A 21,296-nucleotide genomic window follows, 5' to 3' on the forward strand; every position below is an offset into this window, starting at 1 on the left:
TCAGAATATCTGAGTGTGGGCCCCAGGAACTACATTTTAAGCTCCTGAGCTTCTTATCCATGTGGAAGTTCTGACTTCACAGATGTCAAAAGGTGCTCCCCTCATCTGAGGTAGTTTCAGTCATGGGTTTTAGTGTATGTGCAGGGCTGGGACCTTCAGTTCCTGAATTGGGGCTTTGGCATGAACAACACCTTCCTGTATCCACTTGACAGGCTGCGACCAGCTGCGACCTGGGTGAAGGGCTGGCTAAGTCTGGCTTGTACAAGAGTGCCCTCTAGAGGACACACAAGGCCCAATCACCACCTCAGATTCAGAGACCACAGCTCCTCTTCCCACCCAGCATCAGAGAAAGAGGCCCAGCTGATGTGTCTATTGGAACGACTTTATTTAAGTACATTGGGCCCCACCAGGCAACGTGGTCTGTGCAAGGGACAGGCTTGGGCTAGGAGAAGGGAGGTGAGCTGGTTAAGCACTCTGCAGTCCGTGGGTCGCCACATCGCTTTCACACACACCTGCTGCTGCGGCCCATACCTGGCAGGGCCTTTGGTCGTTGGACGGCATGGGGGAGAAGGCTGCCTGGAGTCTGGGATTGGGGCGGGTCTTGGTGTCACAGGTGAGGGTGCCGGTGAAGATCTGCTGACCCCAGCTTTGCACCATCTCGGCTTAAGAGCCTTTGGACACTGCTAGGCCAGCCTAGTCCAGGGTAGGCACCTGGCCCCACTGGATCAGGGGAGATGAGCCTGTCAGCGCCTGGCACTCTGGTCTGACCCCACCCTCCTTTAACACATAAGTCCAAAGTTAAGAATGGCACAAATCAGCCCAGTTGGGGCCTTGTCACCTCTACAACCTAGAGCCCCCTGTTCCCCCCCCCCCAGGGGGGGCACAGCTAGAGTGGGAAAAGGCAACCTGGTTAATGGCAGCTCTTTCTCCAGTCCTAAGGGGGCTGGATCCCCAATACCCCTCCTTTGCTAGAGGCCTCTGCCAAGAGTGATTCTACCTCCTGTTTCAAAAAAATCCAACTGGCAACCAGCCTGTTGATCCCAGGGCAGTGAGCAAATGGAAGAGGAAGAAAGAGGCTGGTGGTAGTGACTTTGAATGTAGCCTCTGATCCTAAATAGGCCTGAGGCCTGTGGATACTGTCAGTTCACTGTTAACAGGGAGTGGCGGGGCCCCGGACTATGCTAAACCGAGGTGCTGTAAACATCAGTGTGAACAGGGTGACTGGTGGGCAGGAGGCGGTGAGCTCCCTCTCCAGTCCCATACTGAACAAACACGTCAATAAATAAAACTGTTTAAAGATGGCATTGCCCAAGGATGGATGAGAAGTAAGTAACAGGGCCTGGGGCCAATAGGCTCCTGATGCTCTCCCGAGACCCCCTGGACAGGGGCTGAGGGTTGGAGCATTCACTCTGCCACCCATCAGAAGTATAGCACTACTCCTGCCTCTTCAAATGCCCAGTGTGGTCCTGGTCCCCAGGTGAGGTGGAGGGCCCCCTGCCGTCTCCTGACCCCAGAGTCTCAATAATAGCTCTTGGAGTGCTTTTCCCAGCCTTCCCCAACCCAAACTGCAACAAAACCGGACAGAACTCAACTTCGGCCCCAGTCCTCAGTCCATGAAAACTGGCATCGAGAGCAGAAGGACGAGCAAGGGAGGCAGCGGCTGCCTTGGGCCTCGGGGCACCCTGGAGGTGGGACGGGGTGGGGCTAGCCCAGCCGAGGATGAGCAGCAGCAAGGTTTCCCGGGATTTACCCTCTCTGTCTCCCTATGGTAGTAAACGTAGTCCCACACAGCCAGACGAAGGCCCAGCTGACGAAGGAGTGGAGCCCTCTGCCAGCACTCTTCCCTGTCGGGGGCCAGTTAGTGGTCAACCCCAGGCCTCAGGCCGTTGCCATCATGGGTAGTTCATCGTCCTTTCTGGGCCCTGGGATCCCCGGGGCCACAGGGCTCTTGCATATGCGCACACATTCGTACCCACACACCCACACACACACTCACACACACAGGCAGTTCCTCGCAAACACTCCCGACTCAAGAAAGCGAGTTTTAAAGTGGAGTTAACTTCAGAGAGAGGTGAAGATGATGTCCCAACATTAGAAGGTTTTCCTGTGGATAGATCGGGCACCGTCTTCCTCATATTCCTTCTTGGAGACCCACATCTTCTTAAAGGTGTCCAGGGAGGCGAGGATGGAGCCCCTGGAGTGGAGGGAATCCCAAGGAATGTTGTGAGAGGGAGAAAGTAGGTATTTGTGGAGCTGGCCCCATGGGGCCAAAGCAGTCAAGGCTTTGCTTTAAAGGGATGGGATGGTGAGGGATAATGATGCCCTCACTTCCTGTTCCGCTCTTATTCCCAGGAGAACTACTCACCCAATCCATGTGGAATACAGCCTCTCCTGAGGTGCAGATATCTGAAAGGGTAGGTGGAAAGAGGACTCTGAGACTTTCACCCTCCTGTCCCTTTCCCGTCCAATGCTCATCTTTATGGCCAATTTTAATGCCCAAGGCAGTGGATGCATTTCACACAATGTCCCTGCTGGACCCCGTGGCCTCTCTGGGGGGTACTGTGGCCAGCCCGACACTCATCTGGAGGAGCAGATTTCCAGCAGCCCTATGTATCTACAGCTGTCAGAGAAGCTGGGGCTGTCAGGGGACAAGATTCTGCTGGGGCTGATCGGAAGCAGACTCCATGGCAGCAATCACACTCCTTCATTTAGCCTCCCTCAGGAGGCACTAAGATGGTGGACTGGTCACGAGGGAGCACTAGGAGTCAATGTGTCAACATTATGGTTTCTCTGAAAGACTATATGTGGGACCCTCAAGCCTAGCGGCCTGTGCCATCAGGGTATCAGAACTGCCCCCTTCTGTTGGGAGGCAAAAGGAAAATGGGTTCTCCCCTCTGATAGACGTCAAGGTCAGTGTGGAAGCTGGGAACTGTCTAGCCTCAGAGGGGAGGCCCGGTTCCATGAAGCCCCAGCCCCCACCATGCTCCTACCCTGATCTTCACGTCTTTCGGAGCCAGTTTCTTCACTTCACTCAGTAGTCTGTCACCGAAACCTGAATAGGCAGCACAGGGGAATCTCAAGTCAATTCTCTGGGCACCTGGAAACTTCCTTGGCAATGGGCCCCAAGAGCAAAGACCAACCTTTGAACAGGGTGGAGCCTCCTGAGAGGACAATGTTCGAGAAAAGTGTGCGCCGCAGGTCCATGTCCGACTTCTGGATGGCAAACACCAGCACCTCATGGATGCCCTCACTTTCCTCTCCGATCAGGTCTGGCCTGAATAGCAGCTCAGGTGCTCGGAATCGGGAAGGACCAATCTGCAGGGTGGGGGGGCAAACTCAGAGGCTGGGCCCAGGGCTGAGGTGCCTTTAGGAGTGACAGTGGAAGAGGTCCCTCTGCCCATCTGTTAGTGACCAGGCGGCTAGGAAGGCCAGGCTCAGGGGAGACCTGGTATGTCAAGAGCCGAGCCTCAAAACACCAAGACAAAACTCTGGGGAACAAATGGGAAACAAAAAGGGACAAGGAGAGCTCTTGGGAAACCAGAGAGAGGAAGCTCTTATGTTTAATCCTAGCTCTGGGACTTTCCAGCCAAGAGACCTTATAATAAATTCATGGGTTTATTCATTCATGGAAATTTCTTCCTACTAATGCAGGTCCAGGAAGAGGTAGCTCACCCTATACTGTGCCAAAGTGATAAGTGATAAACAGCACTAACCACCTTCTTCCAAACCCCTTGACGCCTCGCTCGGCAGGAGACAGTACCATTCAAGAGCTCCAGGGCTCCAGGCAGAGGGTGTAAAAGGGTTGGTGCATGTGAGTCCAGTCTTCCCCTGGGGAGTTCTGTTGGGGCCCTGAGCTTCTGGGGACCTGCGGGGACTGAAGGGAGATCCAGACCTACCTCAATGGTGCTGCCGTCGGGCAGGTAGTACTGAGCTTTCTCCGTCTCTAGAGTCTCATCCTTCTGTGGGTTTATGGACAGGTAGCAGGCTCTCTGCAAGACCGAGCATGAGTCAGGCAGGTGGGAAACCTAGGCCTACCTGGTCAAAGTCCCAGTGTTGCTGCAGACATCTGCCAACCACGCTGATTGCCCTAAAGGGCCCCAGAGCTCCTGCCCTGGAGCACGGCAGGGTGGCCTCTGTCGGCCTTCACTGGGTGGCACTTACGATTCAAGTTCCTACCTGCTCATCTTCCTCATGGGCAGGCTTGGAAACTGGCTCTCTGGAGCTGGGTCTGAGACCACAACCCAATTTTAGTACAGGCTTAGGCTTCTTTTTCCCTTCTACTACTTGTGGTTCTGGGTCCCATCTACCCAGCTCAGGTTTCCCTAGAGTCATGGGTGGCAGGAGGATCTAGTTTATTTAAAAGGAAACTACTACCCACTGCCTGGGTGGCTCAGTCAGTTAAGCGTCTGCCTTAGGCTCAGGTCATGATCCCAGGGTCTTGGTACTGAGCCCCACATCAGACTCCTTGCTCAGTGGGGAGCCAGCTTCACCCTCTACCGGCCACTCTCCCTGCTTGTACTCTCTCTTGCTCGCTCACTAGCAAATAAATAAATAAAATCTTAAAACAAAAACAAAAATGTTCATTTAAAAAAAAGAAAACTGGGGGCGCACGCCTGGGTGGCTCAGTGGGTTAAATCCTCTGCCTTTGGCTCGGATCATGGTCCCAGGGTCCTGGGATCGAGCCCCTCATTTGGCTCTCCACTCAGTGGGGAGCCTGCTTCCTCCTCTCTCTCTCTGCTTGCCTCTCTGTCTACTTGTGATCTCTGTGTATCAAATAAGTAAATAAATCTTAAAAAAAAAAAAAAAAAGAAAACTGTATTCTGACTTCTTTAAGGATATAAAAGAACATGTGTTCTTTTACAAAAGAACATATAATATAAGTTATAAAAACATAATAAACACTGGTATACCCATCACCCAGCTTAAGAAATAACAGCATCTCCCTTTCCCCCACCAGATGGCAGCACTTGGGGACAGGGACCATCAGTGTGAGCCCCCCTCAACCCCCCATCATAAGGTAGTCAGGAGGCCTGGGTGGGGAGAACAGAGCTTGACCAGAGACCCCTCAGGACTGGCGCTTCGCCTCTCTTTACTCCAGGTCACAGAGGTCCTGGCTGCCCCGTTCCCATTCCCCATCCCATCCCTGGGTGTGTGGGGCAGCACTCACTTCTTTTATGGCCTTGACAATCTCAAACTCAGACGATGAGTGGAAATCATAGCCCTCCTTCCGCAGGTAGAGGCGAAGGAAGCGAGACACATCTCGGCCAGCGATGTCAATGCGCATAATTGAGTGTGGCATGGCAAAGCCCTCATAAATGGGCACGGCATGCGTGACACCATCCCCAGAATCCAGCACCACGCCTGTGGTCCGGCCTGTGGCGTAACTGAAGCACAGGGGGCAAATCGTCACTAACCCCTGCTTCCTCATCTGGGGAAGAAACTCATTTTGTTTTAGAGTTCAAAGTCAGCTAAACTAAAGCGGAGGCCTACCTTTCTCTAGGAACTTTAGACTGGACGCAGTACTAAGGAAGCCTGAGCATAAGCAAGCCTGAAAAACCTGGAAAGGAGCTGAGCCTCCTTCAATCACAGGTGATGGCCTGCCTTTGACTGCTTCAGGAACCCAGCCTACGGGGCAGTTTCCACTTTCCAGACAGGAGGGAAAACCTCGAATGTCTACAGGGGCCATGCAGGAAAGGTAACTGAGTAAAGGAAAATAAGAATATTTTCACTTCCACAAAAAACTCGCTTTTTCCTCACATGGCCTCCTAGATTCTCAGGTGGTAGCGGTCAAGAGTATAGACATATTTCTGTGATACGATGGGGAAAAACCTGTGCTGTTTGAGAAACAGCAACGGACAGTCCCTCATGTTGGGAAGACAACAGGGAACAGAGTGGGCTGTGGCAGTCAGGCTTGCAAACTCAACTGGAAGTGGCAGCGGCTACTTTGGCTCCAGCTGACTTTTGTCCTATAGGAATGCGCCCAGCACTGCTAGATCATCCCAGTTTTTTTGAGAAAAGCCGAAAGTTTGGATTTTGATAGAAAAATCTCCCAATTTTTTTTTTTTTTTAAGTAGACTCTATGCCTCATGTGGGGCTTGAACTTACAATCCTGAGATCAAGGGTCACATGTTCTACCAACTGAGCCAGCCAGGTGCTCCGGAAATCTAGTTAAAATGCTGGCTCACAGTTTTTCAATGGGATCAAACACATCTTGCCTGCGGGTCACCAGTGTACACCCTCGGCCCTACACCTAACCCTGGGATGAGGCAGGCTGAGAGCATGACAGGAATGATAGGGGTGTGAGAAAAGGGACCCCGTGGTGGTGTTTCCATCACAGCTCTGTCAGCAGCTTGGCATAACGTCTATATGAGTAGGCACTGGATAAACATCCGAACACATTAGGGGGCCTTTGGGAAGAACTGTAGCAGTGTACGGCCCTTCCTAGCAGGCAGAGTGGAGAGCCCTGGCACCCAGTCGCCAAGACAAAGAACAAGAGAAGCAAGAATGGGACACAGTCTCAATATTCCCTTTTCCCGCCTCTAGGAGACGCATCTCCATTCTGCCCTCAAGAGGCCAGGCTAGCCAGCCAGGCAGCTACTCACAGGCTGAGCACAGCTTGCATGGAGATGAAAAGGGCTGGTACATTGAAGGTCTCGAAGAAAACTTCAGCCGCTCGTTCGCGATTTTTCCGTGGGTTTAAAGGCGCCTCCGTCAGGAGCACAGGATGCTGGTGAAAGATGCCCAGAGGGCAATCAGGGCAAGTCAAGATTTCTACCCTTTATCAGCACCAGGGCAGAAGCCCTTGTGTGCTGGGCTAGAAAGCTGGGGGGACCTTTGTGAATCCCCCACCAAAAAAAGGCAAGCTGGGCCCGCCAACTTCCCCTGCACAAGCCAATGTGTCAACCTTCCAAATTCATGCCCCTTTAAAAGTCTCGTTCTGGCCTTGCCTCTACCCCCTTTCTCCCCTCGTTGTCCCCAAGATTCTTACATAAGCTCCTGTATCTACTGTATGCCTCTAATTGTCTAGATTCTGCTTAAATCTAAATTTGGAATTCTTATATTAAAAATATTTATTTAAACTTTTTTCCAAAATTAAATTTAAATATTGAAGGTATTTTTGAAAACCAAATATATCCCTCCCCTGGAAATGCTGATATGTCTAATATTCACCTTCCTTTGTTATTGTGCACTGAGAGTTATTTCCTTAGAAGTTAGAGTATAAGCTCCGAAGTCTGAAAGACATGGGTTTGAGTCCCAGCTTTCCCACTCTATTCCCTAGTGATCTTGGAAAGACTCCTTGGTTTTCCTGAACTTCTGTTTCCTTGTTTGGAAAATGGAGATAATATTCTCCGTCATAGGACTTGTGTGTAGACTAGGGACAGACTTGTCTGAGGAGCATAAGGCTTGGTGGCCCAGCAAGAGTCCAACACTCTGGCAGCGATCTCCCTGCTCCTCCTCTCTGGGGCAGTGGCTCTGCATAGCTCTGTACACCCCGCTCCCGGGACCCTCACCTCCTCAGAGAAAGTCTGCAGCTGGTCCTTGGAATAGACATACTGCCAGATGCGCTCCATGTCGTTCCAGTCCTTGACGATGCCATGTTCCATGGGGTAGCGGATGGACAGCAGCCCTCGGTGTTCCTGGGGGCAGAGAGCAGGACTTGCAGCGGCAGCCAGCTTCTCAGCTAGGTGGCCCAGGGGGCCCCCACTCCTCTAGGACTAGGAGTGGCCACTGCATGGTCCTCACCCAGGACTGAAGTTAGGCTCCCGTTTGCCTCGTGTCTAAACTGTATGCTGCCAACTGTTCTCACTGTCCAATTAGCCAGCAGGGCAGAGGGCTTCTGCATTTCCATGGCCCCTCAGTGTCCTTATGGCAAGTGACAGGAGGTACCCTCCTCATGGTCTGACCCCAGGATACAAATCTCCTGGCTCTCACCCCTGGGCCTCAGCACTTGCCCCCAAGGTTGACAACAATGATTCTGTTGGTCTGCTTCTAGAAGCTGCCCATGGTTCCTCCGAGTGGTGCTAATTAACTCATCCCCAGGGTATCCCAGCCAGGATCTCCCCCTGAATCCCTTTTGCCAAAAAATAACGAAGCTAGCCAATTTGGCCATTGGCAAGGTAGTGACAGAATACGGAAGAAAGCAAAAGCCCTGTTTTCTAAACTGGTCTCTCTCTCCCCAAGTGCGATTCCAGATATCTCCTCTCTAAAACCAGAGGCTGCTCCTGGGAGACGTGAACCAACTAGACCTGGGATGAGGGGGCCAAAGGCGATATTTTAAGAGGAAACTGCTCCTTTTACTCATAGCTGTCCCACTACCCTTTTGGGGAACAACGAAGGTCCTCTGCTGGCTTGAGGCTTCTTCAGTGGAACTGGGAGTTACCTCGGCTTTGGGCCCAATGAAGATGTCACCTTCAAGGGCTCCGGCCATGACGCGAACGTGTTTGGGTCTGCCCACACTAAAAAAGAGAGCAGGAGGACCATTACTTTTCATTTCACGACAGAACACGGAAGGCTGTACAGATGTGCATGCTTGGATGGGAAGAAACAGACCCAGTTCTACTGTCATTCTCTCTCAGGAGTGAGGTTAAAGTTCATTTTGATTTTCATCTACTTTTTTGCATTGCCCGCGATTTCTACAATGAACATGTATTATTTTAAGTTATTTGTATATTTCTGACCCAAATCAGAGATCCTTCTCTGTAAAAGGTGGAGGGCTGACCCCAAAACAAAGCTGACAAGCCTCCCCAGCTTCCGACTATGCTACAGAATTACTTACTAGTTTGGAAAGCAGTATTTGGGAATCTGATCACCAGCAAAACCAGCTTTAATCACACCAGATCCCTGAGGAGAGAGGAGAAAGAAAGAGAAGTCAGAAGTATGACAAAAATAAGAGATATATATCATATAGTATGTATAGTATGGTTTCACTTTTATTTAAAAGAGACCTTATATCTGGATATAATATGTCCATTTGCATGAACATCTGTAGAGGGTACACATGCCTCCAGGAAGGAAGTGGGACTTCCCTCCTGTATACTTTCACTGTATACTCAAAGTATTACTTGATTTTTTGGCATTCTTTGAACTTTCTTTTCTTTTCTTTTTTAAAAGATTTTATTTATTTATTTGACAGAGAGAGACACAGCGATATTGGGAACACAAGTAGGGGGCGTGGAAGAGGGAGAAGCAGGCTTCCGGAATAATAGGGAGCCAGATGCAGGGCTCGATCCCAGAACCCTGGGATCATGACCTGAGCTGAAGGCAGATGCTTAACTGAGGAGCCACCCTGGTGCCCCTTCTTTGACTTTTCTACATTGACCATGCTTTCCTTCTGGAATCAAAAATAATACTAATAAAGAGAAGAAAAAGAGAAAACCCGAGGGAAGAGAAAAGTACCTAGAATCACCAAAGCAGCCAAGTTCAGGAACATAACCAGGGTGGGAAGAATGTGATTCTTTCTGTTAAACCACATGGGACACTGTTAACCTACTTTCCCAACTCAGGCCTGAACTCTCTCTGCCCTCCAGGGTGTCTAGGACAGATACCACCGTGAACACCACCAGGCTTGAAGCTGACTCTGATGGAACATATATTGTCTGGTTCGTACTGCAGGGGCAAAGCTCTATGGTCTGTGGGAGGAGGGTTGTGGTGGTTTTCTTTTTTATTTTATTTTATTTTTTTACTGTGCTTTCTTTTACTCACAGGTCTCCTGCTGGTAAAGAGCAGGGAAGTTCTAAAGCATCACCCAACAAGAGACCCAACATTACAATCCTGATGCTTCAATCCTTGGTAAATTGGGTGGGTGTCAGAAGAGAATGTGACTTCTCTGTCAACATCTCTGGTACCACCTAGGGCCCAACCAAAGTAAATGTCTCTAGACATGACGTCGAGGCTTGCTACTGCTTGCGGATAGAGCCTGTTCTCTTCTGAACTCTCCTACCACCACATTTGATAAGCTCACCCTTCCACTCCCAACACGATTTGCGGCTGCACATATAATAGGCGCAAGCCTTTTCCTGCTGCCTATTGATCCCGTCTCTCGGGGTGGAGAGTGATATTTCCAGAACCCATGCAGCAAGCGGTAGTAAACACATCAGGAGATGCTAAATAGCCAAGGTTATCTTTGCACCAAAGGCTTCCCTGCAACACCCCTGGTTTCCTTTCTCTTATTCCTGCTCTTCTACAGGAGAAGTGTATGTATGTGTGCTGGGGTGGGTGGATGGGCAGGGGAGGTGGTTAGATAGGCCATCCTAGTGCTTGACTCTGGCAAGATAGAGGGAGGAAGAAGTAGCTAAAGCATAAGGAATGGCAGTTCTCTAAGATAGCAGGAATCTCTGCCAACAAAAAAGAGAGAAAACAGGAGACAATGTGCAAACTCATCGGCCTGGGCAGAACAGCAAGGAGCCTGGAAAAGGTGCAGCTGTAAACTGAGCTGAGGGCCTGGGCAAGAGGGAGAACCACTGCTGCAGCCCCAGGGCTCCGGGACAGGGGCATAAGGAGTGAGAACAGCACTGCACAGGAGAACTGCAGGAACTTGTTGGCTCAAGCTTCCAATAATTGCTCATAGCCTTCATCTGGGCGTGGTGATGCCAACAGACTAATTGGACCTCCTGGCAGAGGTTGAAAACAAGTAAAGATGAGACCTGCATTTCAGAATCTAGATATTTTGAAAAGATGATTTCCCTGGATATTTAATTTTGAGTTTACTAGCAAAATCAGACTAGAGTCTGAGTGACAAGGCAAATAAAGATGTTAGGTTTATTTCTTCGTCTCTGTCCTTCCCAGTAAGAGTATAAAGACCCAGTTCTTTCTTTCTTTCTTTTTTTTTTTTTTAAGATTATTTATTTACTTGAGAGCAAGGTCACAAGCAGGGGGAAGGGCACAGGGAGAAGCAGACTCCGCACCCGGCAGGGAGGCCGATGGGACACCTGATCCCAGGACCCTGGGATCATGACCCGAGCTGAAGGCAGATGCTTAACCGACTGAGACACGCAGGTGTCCTAAAGACCCAGTTCTAATATCATTGCCTTCCTCCAGAAGGATAATCCCCTGTTGGAATTAATTTTCCCCTTCCTATTATTTCACAAAATCACCATTACCTGTACCATTAGGTAGTCTGCATTTCCTTCTGCTATCTGTTTGAATTTATGGTTTCCATTTTTGTCCATTTTCAGCCCAAGTGCCTCAAGCTCAGAGACTTTATGTATCAGCAGTCTCTGGCATTTGAGGGTACTCAAACAGATGCGGGCTGCCTAAAATTAACACCGAGCTCAAATGATTGGTAGGTGAAGCCTCAAGTATGGAGCCTGAGCAGGCGGCTGGAACGGCAGCAGCCTTGGGCAGAGGTGGTGCAGGAAAGGTGAAGGCAGCGTCGGGAATGAGGCACGCGGTGGAACCAGACCCAGCTTGTCTCTGCGATCTCACCCCGCCAGCAACTGGGTGAAGACTGAGTGGGGATGGGGGAGGCTGCTGAGCCGCTTCGTTTCTGCTAAAACCTCGCCACCACAGGATTATAGAAGGACCCTGTCCATTTCTTTAATAGTATTTGTAACTAGGAACTATGTACCTGGCAAATGAGCTTCCATTCTCTTTGTTATTCACTCTGGCAAAGCCAAGTAAGTAAGTGCCTTGTAGAGAGCCTTCTTGAAAAAGTAGTTTTGTCATAAATATTTGAGATCTGACGACTCAAGTCTGTTGTGAACCACTAATGGCCAACTGTTTTCTTTCTAAAGCTTTTTTTTTAAAAAATTTTATTTATTTATTTATTTATTTGACAGAGAGATCACAAGTAGGCAGAGAGGCAGGCAGAGAGAGAGGGGGAAGCAGGCTCCCCGCCGAGCAGAGAGCCTAACACAGGGTTCCAACCCAGGACCCTGAGACCATGACCTGAGCCAAAGGCAGAGGCTTAGCCCACTGAGCCATGCAGGAGCCCCTCTGAAGCAGGCAAACAGCAAACCCCTCAACCAGGCTCTCCCAGGACCTGCTGACTATATGCCTTGGGCAACCTTTCACCTAAGCACCGCTGCTTATTCTTGATATGCTGGGAAGGAGCCTCCCCATCTCCCATTTTACAAGTGGGAAAAGGATGCTGAGAGGTGGAGTCTCAGGTCCCAGGGCACTGAGGGCCTATTTTGGCACGAAGACATATTTTGTTTGGCCCACGAACCACTTTTTATAAAAAAAACTTTATTGAAATAAAATTCACTACCATATAATTTACCCACTTAAGGTATATAACTCAGTGGTTCTTAGTATAGCCACAGTCATATAATCCTCACTGCAATGAAATGTCAGAACCTCCTCGTCGTCCCAGAAACTGTATCCTTTCACGGGCACTCTCCGTCCTACCTGCCCTCTCCCACCAAGCAGTCCTCGGCAACCATGAAATCTATTTTCTGTCTCTGAAACTACAAACTACTTTTTTTTTTTTTTTAAGATTTTATTTATTTATTTGAGAGAGAGAGACAGTGAGAGAGAGCATGAGCGCAGAGAAGGTCAGAGGGAGAAGCAGACTCCCCATGGAGCTGGGAGCCCGACGTGGGATTCGATCCTGGGACTCCGGGATCATGACCTGAGCTGAAGGCAGTCGTCCAACCAACTGAGCCACCCAGGCATCCCCTACAAACTACTTTTAAATTAACTCCCAAGAGTTAAAAATTAGACTGCAGGGGCCCCTGAATGGCTCAGTCATTACGCATCTGCCTTTGGCTTGGGTTATGAGCCCAGGGTCCTGGGATCGAGCCCTGTATCAGGCTCCCAGCTCGGTGGGAAGCCTGCTTCTCCCTCTTCCACTCCCCCTACTTGTGTTTCCTCTCTTGCTGTGTCTTTCTCTGTCAAAAAAATAAATGAAATCTTAAAAAAAAATTTTTTTTTAAATTAGACTGCATATACAATCTGTCAATTTTCTGATTTCTCTCAAAACAGCAGAAAATCTGGCAACACTGGGTCTCCATTCCTACATGGGGGCAACTGGCTGGAAGTGAAAAGCAGCTGGCTCTTTGGTCAGGCCCACTCAAGGCACTTTCCAGAGTCCTCATGCCTTCTTTATGGCTACCCTCCTCCTCCCCCTTTTTATGTTCCTCCTTGGCTTCTCCAAGTACTGGGTTCGAAACTCCTATTCAAGGCATTCCCAGTGACTAATTCATGTTTCTCCTTCCATGTGGTACCTGTTTTTTTTTTTTTTTTCTTACCCTCAGAGCACCTCACCTGGTGTGAAGCACATCCAGGGCTCTCAAAATACACACAACTACACAGGGAACTCTGTAAGTCCCCTCCCCTTCATCCTTTCCAGCAAGCTGGGGATGGATTCTTGCTGAAGTTCGACAACCAACAGGTTGAATATCACATCACAAGTGACAATGTGACAAAAAATAAATATACTGACTTCATTTCCTCAGCTAATTCTAGTGTCTCTTAAACTTAAGTGAATCAGGGACGCCTGGTGGCTCAGTCGGTTGAGTGTCCAACTCTTGATTTCAACAGGTTCTAATCTCAGGGTTGTGAGACTGAGCCCCACTTCAGGCTCTGAGCTCAACATGGAGTCTGCTTGAGATTCTCTTTCCTTCTGCTGCCTCTGCCCCTCTCCCTGCTAACACTAACGTGTGCTCTCTCTCTCAAAATTAATAAATCATTTTTAAAAAAAGATTTTATTTATTTATTTGACAGAGAGAGATCACAAGTAGGCAGAGAGGCAGGCAGAGAGAGAAGGGGAAGCAGGCTCCCCGCTGAGCAGAGAGTCCGATGCAGGGCTCGATTCCAGGACCCTGAGACCATGACCCAAGCTGAAAGCAGAGGCTTAATGCACTAAGCCACCCAGGTGCCCCATTAAATAAATAAAATCTTAAAAAATAAACAAGACTTAAGTGAATCAGCAGATCTCAAGAGCTGATGACAAATTATAAAATAATAATAATAATAATAAAATTAAGACCATTTGTGAAATTTGAACATTGACTGGGCATTTGATGACATTAAGGGATTATTCTTAATTTTTTAGGTTTGATAATAGTATATTGATTTTTTTTTAAGATTTTATTTATTTATTTGAGAGAGAGAGCATGTGTCCAGAGAGAGAACATTAGCTGGGGGAAGAGGCAGATGGAGAGCGAGAAGCAGATACCTTAAGCAGGGAGCCAGTCATGGGGCTCCATCCCAGGACCCCAGGCTCATGACCTGAGCTGAAGGCAGATGCCTAACCAACTGAGCCAGGCAGGTACCCGATTTTATATATTTCCCCTGATTATATTTTTAAAACAGTGTGGGAGAGGGTAGCTGGCTGACTCTGTCAGTAGAGCTTGCGACTCTTGATCTCAGGGTTATGAGTTCAAGCCTCACACTGGGCACAGAGCTTACTTAAAAAAAGAAATTAAAGGGGTGCCTGGGTGGGCCAGTCGGCTAAGTAACCCACTCTTGATTTCAGTTCAGGTCAGGATCTCAGGGTGGTGAGACTGAGCGCCATGTTGAGCTCCACACTCAGGGTGGAGTCTGCTTGAGATTCTCTCTCTCCCTTTGTCCTTCCCCCTGCCTACATGCTCTCTCTCAAATAAATCTTTAAAAAAATAAATAGGGGCGCCTGGGTGGCTCAGTGGGTTAAAGCCTCTGCCTTTGGCTCAGGTCATGATCCCAGGGTCCTGGGATCGAGCCCCACATTGAGCTCTCTGCTCAGCAGGGAGGCCTGCCTCCTCCCCTCTCTCTGCCTGACTCTCTGCCTACTTGTGATCTCTGTCAAATAAATAAGTAAAATCTTAAAAAATTTAAATTAAATTAAAAAATAAATAAATTTGGGCGCCTGGGTGGCTCAGTGGGTTAAGCCGCTGCCTTCGGCTCAGGTCATGATCTCAGAGTCCTGGGATCGAGTCCCGCATCGGGCTCTCTGCTCAGCGGAGAGCCTGCTTCCCTCTCTCTCTCTGCCTGCCTCTCCATCTACTTGTGATTTCTCTCTGTCAAATAAATAAATAAAATCTTTAAAAAAAAAAAAAAAAAAATAAAAATAAAAATAAAAAAAAAAAATAAAAAATAAATAAATTTTTAAAAAGTTAAAAAACTCCCACAGTGGGGCGCCTGGGTGGCTCAGTGGGTTAAGCCGCTGCCTTTGGCTCAGGTCATGATCTCAGGGTCCTGGGATCGAGTCCCGCATCGGGCTCTCTGCTCAGCAGGGAGCCTGCTTCCCTCTCTCTCTCTCTCTCTGCCTGCCTCTCCGTCTACTTGTGATTTCTCTCTGTCAAATAAATAAATAAAATCTTTAAAACAAAACAAAACAAAGCAAAACAAAACAAAAAAAAACTCCCACAGTATGGGAGAGGGAAGTAGGTGGGAATAGAGTTAAAAAAAGATTAGCCAGGAGTTGATAAGTGTCACAGCTAGGTGATGAATATGTGGATGTTTGTTATGTTCTTCCTCTCCTTTTGTTTATATTTGACATTTTCTATAATAAAAGGAAGAAGTTGGGGTGCCTGGTGGGGCACTTGGTTAAACATTCGACTATTGGTTTTGGCTCAGGTTGTGATCTCAGGGTTGTGAGATGGAGCCCTATGTTGAGCTCTGGGCTCAACACAGTTAGTCTGCTTGGGTTTCTCTCTTCCTCTCCTTCTTCCCCTCCACCTGTGCATGCTGGCTCGCTCTCAAATAAATAAATCTTTTAAAAAAAAAAAAAAGAGCTGGCAAATAAGATGACAGCACTTAACTAAAAATTCAAAACACAAATACTGCACATGCACTATAAAATATCTATGTCTGCAAAATCACGAATGGAAAGGAGCACATCAATTTATGATGATAGTTTGCTTCTGAGGTTACTTCTGGGACAAAAAGGACAGGATTGTGGAGGGGTACACAAAGAGACTTCAATTATATCTGTAATGTTTATTTCCTAAAAAAAGATCCTGAAGCAGGGGCGCCTGGGTGGCTCAGTGGGTTAAGCATCTGCCTTCAGCTCAGGTCATGATCCCAGGGTCCTGGGATCAAGCCCCGAATCAGGCTACCTGCTCAGCTAGGAGCCTGCTTCCCCTGCTTTGTGCACCCTCTGTCAAATAAATAAATAAAATCTAAAAAAAAAAAAAAAAATCCTGAAACAAACATGGCAAATGTCAACATTTAGTAAATGTGGGTGGTAAACACGTGCTGTGTGGGTGCTAGTTATATACTTCTCTGAAATTTCCTGCATGTTTAACTATCTCGTTTTTTAAAAAAAGGTGAGCTAAAGCAGTATAAGATCCCCCCCCTCAAACAGTGACACTTACTTAGTTTATTGATGAACTTGAAAAGATCTGATACTATTCCAGCATTTAGGCCCAAATAGTCACAAAGACAGTTTTAAGATTGACCAGAACATTGATCCATTTTAGGACAGAACTTAACCTTTGAGATCTCAGCAAAGATTTGGGCTTCAGAATGAACACAGTATTCCAATCAAAGTGTCATAGTCATCAAAATGTGGCCTGGGAGCTGCCTTCCTCTTATATTACTATCTATGACATACCTTTATATGTCATATGACATACCTCCTGCTTTTTTTTTAAGAATGACTTGTATTCAGTTTTTTAAAATACCTATCACTTTATCGTTGTCATTAAACTGCACACATGTGCACCTCCTCTTGCATTTCCCTCATTAAATTCTCATGAATTGGTTTGGTTCCAGAATAGGAAGAAAGGCTGTGAACTGATAATGAGGCTCTTCCCTCTTTTCCCTGATTTCTTTGTTCTCCCTCCCACTTTTTTTTAAAAGATTATTTATTTTTTTGAGAGCAAGAGAGCATTGTGTGCATGTGAGCAGGGGAGAAGCAGACAGAGAGGGAGAGAACCTCAAGCCAACCTCCCTGCTGATGGAAGAGCCCGAGTGAGGGGTTGATCTCATGACCCTGAGATCACAACCTGAGCCAAAATCAAGAGTTCAGTGCTTACCTGACTGAGCCACATGGGCATCCCTCCTCTTTCTTTTATTTATTTTTTATTTTTTTTATTTTTTTTTTAAGATTTTATTTATTTATTTGACAGAGAGAAATCACAAGTAGATGGAGAGGCAGGCAGAGAGAGAGAGAGAGAGGGAAGCAGGCTCCCTGCTGAGCAGAGAGCCTGATGCGGGACTCGATCCCAGGACCCTGAGATCACGACCGGAGCGGAAGGCAGCGGCTTAACCCACTGAGTCACCCAGGCGCCCCCCTCCTCTTTCTTTTAATTACACTCTCCTTCGCCCAGAAATAAAGTTGTAGCAATGTGTAACTATGGAGCAGTTAAGTCTGCTAGATACACATTATTCTCACAGATATTTCAAGGTATTTTTCCTATCCATCTTTTACTTCGAAACAAAACAAAATCTCTAAATGTCAAACAGCAAGAACTACCTGAGATTCCAGATCTAAACATGTGGCAGATGTTCAGTAAATCCTAATGGGAGAATTTCTCTCACTTCACCTTTTGGCCTAATTATTGGGATGATAAAAGAAATGTTTTCCCAGGGGCACATGAGTGGCTTAGTCGGTTAAGCAACTGCCTTTAGCTCAGGTCATGATCTCTGGGTCCTGGGAATGATCCCCACATCAGACTCCCTGTTCAGTGGGGAGTCTGCTTCTCCCTCTCCCTCTGCCCTTCCCCACTGCTCCTGCTCTCTCTCTCTCCCACTCATATTCTCTCTCATAAATAAAATCTTTAAAAAAAATGTTTCCCAGAGAAAATAAACAAATCAATTCTATAAATCTTAAAACTGAAAATAAACCTCGGCTTTGATGCATTTCAAATGCACTATGGAGAAAGAGAAAGGAGAAACTAAAAAGCATTAGCTTAAGTGACATTAAAGAAAATGGCTGGAGATGGAACTCTTGCCCCCACATTCCAAAATCAAAGGATCTAATGGGATGGACAGACTGCTCCTTCTGCCTTGCTGATGGAAACAGGAACTAGTTAATTTCTTTTTTTTTTTCTTTTTAAAATTAAGAAAAACACAGATGAAGTACATACAAACTGGATGAAGTATTCTCTGAAAATCGAATCAAGAACAAGAAGCCCTACTTAACCCTCTGCAGTAACTAACTAGGATCCCTCCCCACTTCAAACCTTTACTTATTTAGGGATATCTTTGTTACTGTGATATTTGGTCACCCATCCACCCATCCATCAGTCCAATGAAAAAACAATTACTGAGCACATAATGGTGCCAGGCCATAGGTGTTATGTGTGTGAAGGAAGGTGGGAAGGCTAGAGTAATAAAAAATGAAAGAATGCTATCTTTCTCCCCAAGCATTTAACAGTCCAGTGAGGGAGACCAAACAAACAAACAAACCCAACCAAACAACAACAAAACAAAACAAAAATCCTCCTTCAATGAGGTGTCTCATTGAGCTCATCCTCCTGCTTTTTTTAAGACTTTATTTATTTATTTGACAGACAGAGATCACAAGTAGGCTGAGAGGCAGAGAGAGAGAGGTGGAAGCAGGCTCCCCACTGAGCAGAGAGCCCCATGCAGGGCTTGATCCCAGGACCCTGGGATCACGACCTGAGCCAAAGGCAGAGGCTTTAACCCACTGAGTCACCCAGGCATCCCATCCTTCTGCTTTTCAAGACAGAAGCTATACCTCTGGAGAGAAGGAAAGCTAACAACAACAAAAAATCACCTTTCCTTGGAAAAAATGAGAAACTTGGAACCCAATCTTAATTTGAGTCTTGGCTCCTCAACTTCTAAGACAGGGGACTTGCATACTGACTGTTACTTAACCTCTCTCAGGCTCACTTTCCTGCATAAACAGGGGACAGTGATTCCTATCCACCTACCAGAGCTGACGCTTAAACGAGATGATGCAAACGAAGGCACCTTGTAACACGCCCAAGGTCCCAAGGGCGGATCAACAATGAATCCGACAGCTTAGGACGGATAGAACTGACAGTTTTCCCTCAACAGTTTTCTCTCTGGTACCAACCAATCTCTGCGGGACGAGCCCTTTCAGTGGAAGACAGAAATGCAGTTGTTTTACAACAGTCACCGTCCGCCCAAATTAAGAGCAGTTATTTAGATTCTTTCCATTTATCACTATTGATGCACTTGCGTGGGCTACGAGCAAGAAGAATAGCGGATAAAGCACTGGTTTTAGGTCACCTCTACCGTGTGACCTTGGGCTCACTTTACCTCTTAGTGCTTCGGGGTTTTTGTTTTTGTTTTTTTTTTCCTTTGTGAAACGAGGATCAAATTTCCTGCCTTAACTATCCCCTCAGTTTTTGTGAGGATTCCATTCGAATGTACGTGAAATCCTCCTGCAAGCACTTGAGTGCCTGGCAAATATGTTTAGTAATTTTTTCCCCCAGCTACTAAGCGTTCCAGAGATGGTACCTCCCTGCTTGCTTGGTCACTCTCTTTTCTTCTGGATCTTTATTAACGTTGTAATCTATAATCATAGAAATAATCCTATAGCCATTTCTGGCACCAGCTTCCCAAGCCCCACCCATATACACCCCCCAAGACCCCGCCCGGCTGGGGACCGAAGGAAACTTAGCCCTTCTCCACCCGAGGGCGGGCCCCAGCCCGTCAGGCTGCTCCAATGTTGAGTTCCCGAAGCCAATCCCTACAGCTCTTGTGCACCCGCCCGCCCCTTAGAGAGAGAAAACACTATGGCGGCCCAGAAGAACGGCGGGGGCGCAAGCCAATCACTGCGGAGGGCTGCTCTCATCCGGCAAGGCCCAGAGGCGGGGTCATCGGTCAAGATGGACAGCCAAGAGAGCCAATAGAGTTATTGGAAACTGGGGAGGGGGCGGACGCCCGGCGCTCACAGAACGGCTAAGGCCCCTCGAGCCAAGGGCCCAAAGACCCAGCTCGGACTACAGCCCTTCCCTTTATCCATCCCAAAGTTCTCTATCACATGGTTGCTGGCTAGCCGCCCCGTCTGCGGACTACGGGTGAGGGGAGGACAGAGGCGGCAGCTGCTGAACCCGCCTGACAGGCTGGGCCAGTGACAAAGAGCCGGTGGCCCAGGCCGAAACCCGGGAAGCGATCCCTTTGGGGAACAGAGAATAAATCCGTTTAGAGATAGGAAAAACGCAACTCACGTTGTCGATCACGACAGGCTGATTGGCGATCACATCGTAGGACTCCATGGCAGAAGAATCTCTCCTTCCAAGGAAGGAACTGCCACCCGGGTCCGCTGCTAACGCCACTGACACGCATGCGCAGTCTAGCCGCCGGTACAGGGCGTCCAGGGAGCGGCCCGACCTCGCCTTCAAAAAACTACAACCCCCAGCATGCCTTGCACCAGAGTTAACGCGCCCGGCAGCTTTGGAGCCCCGCCTAATTTAAGAGCAGGGCGTCACTTTCCACTCATAGTACCCTGGGATTTGTAGTCTCCGTGGATGAGTAGACCGGCACGCAGATTGATGGCTGCATTGCGTGCCTGGATCTGGTTCCTTTGAAGGAATTCACACTGCATGCTGAAGTATGTAGTCTTCTTGAGCACTTGTCTGTAGTTGGGTTTGGATTGGCCAGTATTCCGTGGATGTTTAGATTTTCCAGATGCGTCCTGCCACTACTTCTCCTGGGTAGTATAAGGTTGCTATGTTTTCATTTGGGTCAGTAAGACATTAATAAACATTTATCAGCATCAAACTCTAATAAAGGAAAATTTAATGTCACCCCCACCACACCCATATGGGGAAGGAAGACATAATCCCAGAACAAAAGAAAACAACTTAAATTTTATAAAATTTGCTTTTTGAGAAAAACCAGCACATTTTGGTTCTTTTCACATTTTTTCCTGGGTGGGTGTAAACTTTGCAACAGGCTAATATTGGTCTGAGGACTGACATTTGGAACTAAGGTACAGGTGATCTTTTGGTCATTAAAAAAACATTGTTCCTTTAATAGCTTCAGGAGCTGCCTTAGTATCTCTGATTTTCATGAAGAGTCAGAATTGCTATTGATGAATAAGAAAACGGTAGTGAAGAGAAGTTATGTGTCGCTATTTTCAAATGAGCCCAGTGCATTTTTCTCCAGATTATGCAACCCCCACCCCCTTCAAGTTGCGGGGAATCTTTAGTCAATAGCATTGGTAATCAGGGCTTCCTTTTATTCCTTTCGCTTGGAATTCCTTATTGTACACAGGGAAATAATTCTCAGCCAGGTGCCTTGTGAATTAATTCTCCCAGGGGTGCCTGGCTGGCTCAATCAGTAGAACATAGGACTCTTGATCTGGGGGTTGTAAATTTGCGCCCCACATTGGGTGTAAAGATTACTTACAATTAAAAAAAAATTCTCCCAGTTACAGAGAGTGAACGTTAATGGGAAAGAGCGGATCCATAGCAGATAATAAATATCGATGT

The 21,296-nt window shown here is 47.6% G+C and overlaps 2 protein-coding genes and 1 long non-coding RNA gene across 3 annotated transcripts in view; 1 reads left to right on the plus strand and 2 right to left on the minus strand.

Moving 5' to 3' along the window:
• LOC309860384 (uncharacterized protein C10orf95 homolog) overlaps window positions 1-21,296 on the minus strand; it is a gene marked incomplete at its 3' end in the record, with an annotated part of 370,467 nt that overhangs the window by 21,772 nt on the left and 327,399 nt on the right. The gene's annotated exons all lie outside the window — the stretch shown is intronic.
• Window positions 368-20,207, minus strand: ACTR1A (actin related protein 1A). The gene is made up of 11 exons (XM_082722499.1): window positions 20,031-20,207; window positions 8,777-8,841; window positions 8,381-8,456; window positions 7,512-7,637; window positions 6,603-6,727; window positions 5,168-5,384; window positions 3,897-3,989; window positions 3,141-3,315; window positions 2,991-3,052; window positions 2,366-2,406; window positions 368-2,194 (listed from the first exon to the last, which is right to left on the minus strand). The coding sequence occupies exons 1-11, from the start codon at window positions 20,076-20,078 to the stop codon at window positions 2,092-2,094; spliced, it is 1,131 nt and encodes a 376-aa protein (XP_082578625.1). The 5' UTR covers window positions 20,079-20,207; the 3' UTR covers window positions 368-2,091.
• Window positions 8,859-10,761, plus strand: LOC309860393. Its single transcript, XR_014309338.1, has 2 exons — window positions 8,859-9,599; window positions 9,705-10,761. It is a non-coding gene; the product is annotated as an uncharacterized lncRNA (long non-coding RNA).

Source organism: Mustela nivalis (assembly GCF_964662115.1).
Source record: "Mustela nivalis genome assembly, chromosome: 2".
NCBI lineage: Eukaryota > Metazoa > Chordata > Mammalia > Carnivora > Mustelidae > Mustela > Mustela nivalis.